Consider the following 7,819-nt stretch of genomic DNA (forward strand, 5'->3'; position numbering starts at 1 on the left):
GTCTGGTCTGTCTGTCCTCGCTTGCCAAATACCATTACAGTGCCTTTACTATAAGAAAGTATATCTACCAAGCAATAGAAGTCCAAGAGAGCTGAACCTCAAGGCCAGCAGAACCAAAGGCTGCTGAGCATCAAACAGATGCATCCACTCTGAAGAGCTTTCAGAATTCTACAGCACTCTACCACGTGGTTTCTGGTGACACAGCCTGGAGCTGTGTGTTTAAACAAACGATCCAGCTTAGTACCTGCCTGTACTCCAAAGAATAGCAACACTGGCTCACAACTTGGTGTTTTAGACAGACTTGGTCCAGAACCAAATGAAACGGATGTAAAAAAACGTGAAGACTGACAGCAACTGAAACATAACTGTTATTTTTCCATTCCATTAACCAGTTATAAAACTATCTATAACTTGTACACTTATGTAACAGAACACAGTAACTAACAAAAAAGAAAGCCTTTTATTCAGAACACATTAGTGCGTCTTAACAAGAAAGTCACAATTTCAACTTATGAAGTCAGCATTATCATTAGCAACGCACCTTTCCTGAAAAGGAAATCCTTGTCTTTTATCAAATGTCAACTGCAAGAGTGTGTGAACAAAAAAACCCCCAAAACAAACAACCAACCCACACCAAAACCCACCCACACCCCAAAAACTCAATTTAGATTATATATATACAACATGTCTTCATAGATGACAACTGTATCAATTTATACTTCAGGTCCTTCTCCTCCAGGAACCAGCTATAAAAGAATAAAACAATTTTGTGTTAGTGGCATAGATTCGAGTTCTATAAACCCACACGTGACAGTTCTTGCTTTATAAGATTTTAGCAGATGAAGACTTTATGGTAGACTACAAAAGTGGTTTTTAGATTCAATATTTTCTTCCTCTCCCAATTGAGGAAGTCAGTTACTGCCAGAGAAGCACATGCCAAAAAGAATCTCCAAAATACGGAGAATGTTTAACAAGACACAAAGGACTTCCTAGATAACACACATTTTTGGTTTTGTCTTTGTTATTCACTTGAAGGAGATGATTCTGTCTGGAAACACTACAGTCATTTTTAAAAGGACAAAGAACATGCTTCCTTTCATGAAGCATTTCTCCAACCACCAATTCTTCCCCAGACTGTCACTATACTGGGAAGTTGGTTTCCTCTTTCCAACTTCTATTGCTAAGCAGAGCTCAAAAAACTAATAAAGAGCCTGAAGCCTTCTACAGGCAGCAGGGAGTAAGTCACCATAGCATCTTCCTGTGGAGAATGTAAAGAACTGAACAATAGAAAAAGCAATACAAAAGGAAAAACAGGAATAAGGGGAAAATGAGGGAAAAAAAGAGGAGGATAACCATTCCTTTTACTGATATATTCTTAATAATTAGCTGAGCACTTCTAAAGACAAAGAGCTTTGCTGCTTTTGGGACTGAAGTAAGGAAAAGTCTAAAGCATAGTCGTCCTGACATGGGAAGATGCGTCCCCGAAAGACACAAGATCTACTACAGAAACATGTCTATGTCTTGCTGAAAATTTGCACTTTAAGAATCACCAGCTTCTGCTTCAAGAGCAGTATACCACCAGTTTAACTGGATGGTAGTAATTTTATCCCATACAAGAAGTCAGAACATGAGCTTTAAGGATGCAGAACAATCAAAGCAGAAAAAGGCTTCAAAATTAAGCCAAGATAGCCCTTGCTCAGACACACAGTGAGGAGGTGCAAGGTAAGTAAGACAGCAAAATGGAGGTTATTCCTCCTTCACACAGAGCCAGCTTAGACTCCAGTCAGTCTTCCTCTTCTCTTCCTACAAAATTAGGAATGCCCTTATGTAGGAAGTCCAGATTTTGCAGCCATCTATGCAGACAAGCAAAAAAACTACTGTGGGTCTGCTTTTGTGCTATTTAGGAAGTTGCAGAATTCAGCTTAGGGATGCGTAATCACAATATTTAATTACTGTTTCAGTACTGATCTACATACATCAGCATATGATAAACTAAAAGTCATAGTGCTTCTGATTTGGTATAATCCAACAGACCTCCACATTTTTTTTCAGAGCACATAAAGGTACAGCTCTCTGGGCATCACATGGTATCATAGTAACCAAATCACTTGACGAGCTTGTAAGCATCCAAACTGCTGCAAACACATCTACACATACGATAACGGATGAAATGTAGATGTATGCCATCCTACCTACTTATGCAGGCAAACACTCATGAATTAAAAGCCACTGTGTGAACCAGCCTACAGACCTGGCAACAAAGCCAGTGATTCCCTTGCATACCCGAAGACCATAAAATTAGGGCCATGCTCTTTTCATGTTTGGTTTTTTTTTTTTTTTTTTAAAAAAACTGTAACAGTACCAAGTAAGGCAATAAGATCACTTTTGCCACACATATGCCCCAGAAGCTACTTGAAAATAGCTTATGTAGTGGAACTGTCTGGAAAGCTCAGCTTGAAAGAGTTGAGCTCAATTACTGATCGATTTACAGGTACAGAAAATAAATGCATGCAGCCTTTTAACAACTATGACTTACCATTGTTATGTTATTTCCGTTTAGCAAAATCTGGTCTAGCTTTGTGATTCTTCTGCCCTCAGGTGTAATCTCACTGAAGTAGCATTAGAAAAAGTAAGAAAGAAGACATAACCAGGGACAATGATTACAGTTTTGATTACGGAACTGACATAAATCTCTGTGTTAAAATGACATTTGTTGGAACTAACAAATAATTAGCCACACTGCGGCGTAATCTTGATAAATTGACCACCTGGGTAAAGAAAGCTACCTGGCAACTAAGAATATCCATTGTACTTTTCTGCTCAGTACATACAGATACAGATTTACCCTTTAAATCTTGGCAACTTCTTGAACACCACCAATACTCAAAATAGGTTTCAAATAGCAACATGGCATGACAAAGTAATAAATACTTATCCTTAAGGTCTTCTAACTTTTTAGATCTTTGCGTAGACTTTAAAGAAATGTAAAAGCAAACAAACTACTAGAAAATTCAACATGCAACCCATGCAAAATTAAGGCTACAAATTAGGAATCTGATTACAAGTATAAATCATGCAACTGCAACTCTATGACGTGGCTGTCTGGAATAGATCACCCTCTACAGTTTAAGTCCAAGATATAAACTATTCAGCTGTCAAGTATTCCAAAAACATAAAAGCACTTTGCTTACAGATCTTACATAATGTTTTCCCTCAGGAAACCAAATATTAACTAGCAACAAGAGGCAGAAATAATACTTACAATTCTGTAACGTCTTCTAACACCATATCTGAAAATCCAGTTTCAAGGAAAATAAGGCCCAGAATTTTAAAAACAAAATATTTAAAGGTATTTTCATTTTATACTGGACTGTGATTTTATCTGTAAAATAAAAATACCAGAATAATATAACTAATCCATATAAAAAGGTTCTACCCAGTGAACTCAAATGTCTCAAAAGCAATAAATGAATTGAGCCAAAGCATAAAGTGGACGGCCTTAAACATTTCCATCAAAGGATACTGACAAAGTCATCAAATCCTAGAAGTGTTCCAACAATTTCTTTATCACTCTTCATCACAATATGAATGCGTGAACCTATGCACTTGTCCACAAGTTCTGTAAAAAAAAAAACAAAAAAATTGAAAGGTACAAGAGATTATTTTAGAGAACATACATTTCTTAGCACAAAAAACCTGACACTGTGATGGCAAAAAAGTAATTGCCACAGACACCGGTAAAAAACACAAAAATAAGAAAAAAAAAAAAGAAGACACAAAAAATGTATTTAAAAAAAGTTTCTTTGCACACTTCACTGCTGCTATTACATACATACACAAGCTTCTGAGGCAACAGGCTGGCACGCTGCAGCAACACGTCCCCGCCACTGAGAACACCTCACTGTCGCAGGTGTGCAGTTAATTACCGTGCGACGGCCGAGCACCGACGCCCGTCCCCAGCCGGCCTTTGCTCCGCACCCGAACCACGGCCCAGCGCCGCCTCCCCGGCCGCTGCCCATGCCGGGGACCGGCACGTCCCGGCACCTCTCCACCGCCGCGGGCAGGGACGGCGGCGGTGACCAGCCGGGCCCGGGTCTCGAGCAGCGGGAGGCCCCGCGGCCTCAGGCGGGAGCGGGACAGACGAGTCGGGAGGGCCCCTCCGCCCCGGGCCCTTCAGGACTTTTCCCGCGTCGGCCGATAACGCCGGGCGCTGCGGCCAGACCCGCGCACTTCACCCCGGCTGCGAAGGCGAGGGGCGTCGCTTCCCGCCCCCCACGCCGGCCGAGCAGCAGCGGCGGCGCAGGCGGGACCCTCCGCGCGTCCAGCCGCCACCGCCCTCCCTCGCCTCACGCCGCCCCCACGCACACCCCCCCGCCCCGAGCTGGGCGAGGAAACCCCCCGCCTGCGACCTCGCCAACCCCATTCGAGCTTCCCGCCAAGCGGCGGCGCCGCCCGCGCCACCCAGAGGTGCCCGCAAACGGCCTCTCCCTCCCTCCCCGCCCGCCGGTCACAAGACGGGATCCGCCCGCCCGCCCGCCCGCCCGCCCGGACACGGGGGGGACGGGGGGGACGGGCGCGGAAGCGCCGCGGCGGCGCCGGGTACCGAGCGGCAGGAGCTGAGATGGGTTGGTGGTCGCGTTAGCCGCCATCTTGGGTCCAGACCTGACCAATCGCTGCCGCCTCCCGCGGAGATCAGTCCAGCAGCCCCGATGAGCGGATGGCAGAGCCGTCGCTCCTCCGCTCCGGCCCCGCCTCCCGGCCCCGCCCCGCCGCCGACCTCGCCCCGGGCCCTCCCCCCGTTTTCCGATAAACGCCGGGAACGAGCTGGAGTCGCGACAGCCGCATCTCCTGTGAATCGCGCCTGTTGAGCGCGTCCAGGTAGAGGTTTAAAGGAAAAACCCTTTTTTCCCTCCAGCCGGGCAGCGCCGCCTGGGGCTGCCGCCGGGACGGAGCAGCCCGGCGGCCCCGGGCGTCCGCCCGCCCTTCGAGAGGTCTTCTTGTGGCGTGGGGTGGGGGCGTGTTGTGCGCTGTATGTCACGGCTCTTTTATGTGCCGATTTTTATTTTTTTTTCCCAGGTTTGCTCATTGACTCACAGGAGGGCTGGTGCAAGACGGATCTTTGGAAGCCCTTTTGCATGCACACAACTGCCTCGGAGACAAAAAACCACCGGCTGCTCAAAAGCGCTTTGCGTGCTTAATGCCACAGCATTAAATAAAACTGGTGTTTCAGCTTCTAGAGTCATGGCACGTTTTTGGATGGGGCAGGCTCCAGAAGAATCCAGCCTGGATAAACTCTGTCTCCTGCCTCGAAGGGTGGTGCTGCTTCCAGAAATGCCCGCGCCTTTTGAAAGATGAACATCTGCTGGCATCGCAGGGCCGCCAGCTCCGTTCTTAAACGCGGTTAGTTCCCAGGTAACGCTGAATGTGTGGACTTTCTGTTGCTGAAGTGAAATACGACCTCGGAAATCAGCAGACCCGTTGCCCTGCTGGGCTCCACGCACAAGCAACCAGAGCAGAGAGATGTCATGCTGGGCTTGACTGGCTGCGGGGCTGCAGGGCTGGCGTGTCTCCCTTCGGCAGAGGGTGTATGAAGTGCCAGTTGGGGTAGTTATCATGGCTGTGTGAGTCCGGAACACAGGCAGGACACAGGAACAACCACAAACCACGGATGAAATGCAAAGAGTAAATTTATTTTCGTTACCTCGCCGACCAGGGGATCCCCGAAGCAGCACCTGGGCAGAGGCACACAAGCGGTGACACAGGCACCGCTGAGCTTGGTCCGTGCTGGAGGATTGCCGACCCTGCTGTTTTCACCCACTTATCAGGGATTCGCGCAGGCGTAGTTTACCACTGTGCTTTGATCTTCTCCGTAGCAGGGCAGGAATCTCAAGCGTGTTCTATAGGGAGCCTCTAAGTCTATCACAGGCCTATGTTATCTAAACACAGATGTTCTACTTACCAAGCACACAAGGGTGAACAACAATTAGTATGATACATGTATTTTTCTGCACACCAGCTGCAAGTCACTTGAGCATGTTTAAAATCCTCCTCGCTAATCTTTCGTTATTATCCCACATTCCACCCCCTCACTCAAGGGACCACTTCCACTGGGGCCGGCAAAGCTGGAGGTGTCCGTTTGGGCTTGCGGGGTGTAGGGCGGGGTAATTTAGAGGCATGTAATAAACACATATAGAAAAAGGAATAAACTTATCCCAATAATGCTTTCAATCAGGTGTCCCACCCATCCTGTCAGGGAATTAAACCACTCGGCCAGCCAGGCACCACCAGTAGATTGTTTCATTTGATGCATTACATCCTGGAGGTGTTGAATGTCATCCTCTACGCTGGCGGATTCATCAGGTATGTTGAAACAACACATGCCTTCAAAATCGGAGCAGCGTTGATGGTGTTGAAGAAGGAGATAGTCCACTGCCAACTGATTTGGTAATATTCCTCGGTGTACAGCCGTTACCTACTTGGAAAGAATAACAATGAGGAACATTAATATCAAAAGCACTTAGCATAATACAATTCTGTAATACAGCTACTGGAGTTGGCATGCCAATAAAACTCGTTGCCAAAAGATCTGCGGCTGTTAATCAATACAATAAAACAGGCAGATGAGTTAGTTACAGCAGAGGCCAACCAAATCCAAGTATTTACATCTTGATCTCGCGGAAACATATCCAGGGCATGTGCTTGTAGTACAAGACTACAAAGCACGATGAGCCAACCTGCGATAAGGGAGGAAACCAGGAGTGTCATCTCCTTCCAGTAATACCTATGCCATTGTTCCTGCTCCTTGAGCTAGTATTACTCCAGGTTTGATAACCTGATGTGGGGTAATTGCCCGCACAGATTGAAGAGCTATGGCTTGTGCTTTTTCAGATTGAACTTCAATTTGATGTTGGATTCGTGACACCGTAACACTGTTCCAATGCTATCTATCTCCTCTAGATAAGGCACAAGTATTTGTCAAAGATACCTGAAATACAAGAACTCAAGAATCTGATCTCAACAGAGGATGTAAGAGGAAAAGTTGGGGTACAGAACCATACGGCATTCTCAGGGGTTATTATACAAATTTAGAATAATAATTTGCGGTCCCACCACGCAATCCGTCGGTGCAAACAATTCCATTTGCCCTGTAGTTAATATTTGGGGAGATACATCATCTGGAAGAATTTCAATCCTCACCGTGTTTTGTACTGGGGTGTTTGATTATGAATATTCCGGCTGTTTAACAAAAAATGGCTTTAGTAAAATGTGAACACCGATGTTGTAAAGTTTTAGTACTGGCTAACTTTCTTAATTGTTCCTTCCACATCCCATTCATTATTTCAATCAAGCCATTAACTTGGGGATGGCAGGCAATGTGGAATGTCCAAACTATCCCTAGCCCTTGAGCCCAATCTTGGACATTATGTCCACCCAAGTGTGTTCCCTGCTCACTTTGTATTTTGTGAGGAGGTCCGTATTGATGAATGAGTTGTTCTAATGCTTCAATTGTGCTATGTTGATTAGCATATTTGGTGGGTTTAGCAAGAAACAGTCCTGACTGTATCCACAGCAGTGAATACATATCGCCACCCCCTTAACAGGGGCAGGGGGCCCGTGTAATGGACCTGCCAGGTATTCAAGGCCCACTGACCCCGTTTTATCTTTCCCCATGGCCTATATAATGCCCTTAAATGTAGCCACATATAAGTAGTATCATTGTGTGCACATGCTTTATAAATATGTAAAGGCAGAGGGGTTTGATTGTGAGCAATGTCCCATGCACGCGCAGTAGGAGCTGATCGATGTCCACAAGCTATAT

The 7,819-nt window shown here is 45.9% G+C and overlaps 1 protein-coding gene across 3 annotated transcripts; it reads right to left on the minus strand.

Moving 5' to 3' along the window:
- Positions 1-441: 441 nt before the first annotated feature.
- On the minus strand, positions 442-4,733 carry LSM5 (LSM5 homolog, U6 small nuclear RNA and mRNA degradation associated). 3 transcript variants are annotated; one of them, XM_075143040.1, is made up of 5 exons: positions 4,663-4,733; positions 3,524-3,619; positions 3,263-3,290; positions 2,537-2,609; positions 442-746 (listed from the first exon to the last, which is right to left on the minus strand). In XM_075143040.1, exons 2-5 carry the CDS (start codon positions 3,576-3,578, stop codon positions 714-716), a joined length of 189 nt encoding a protein of 62 aa, XP_074999141.1. In that variant the 5' UTR covers positions 3,579-3,619; positions 4,663-4,733; the 3' UTR covers positions 442-713. The 3 variants fall into 3 exon arrangements, with proteins under 3 accessions (XP_074999141.1, XP_074999140.1, XP_074999142.1); XM_075143039.1 differs by having other exon boundaries at positions 4,604-4,710; XM_075143041.1 differs by lacking the exon at positions 4,663-4,733 and adding an exon at positions 3,837-4,094.
- Between the last annotated feature and the right edge of the window lie 3,086 nt (positions 4,734-7,819).

Source organism: Calonectris borealis, chromosome 2, assembly GCF_964195595.1.
Source record: "Calonectris borealis chromosome 2, bCalBor7.hap1.2, whole genome shotgun sequence".
NCBI classification, from domain to species: domain Eukaryota; kingdom Metazoa; phylum Chordata; class Aves; order Procellariiformes; family Procellariidae; genus Calonectris; species Calonectris borealis.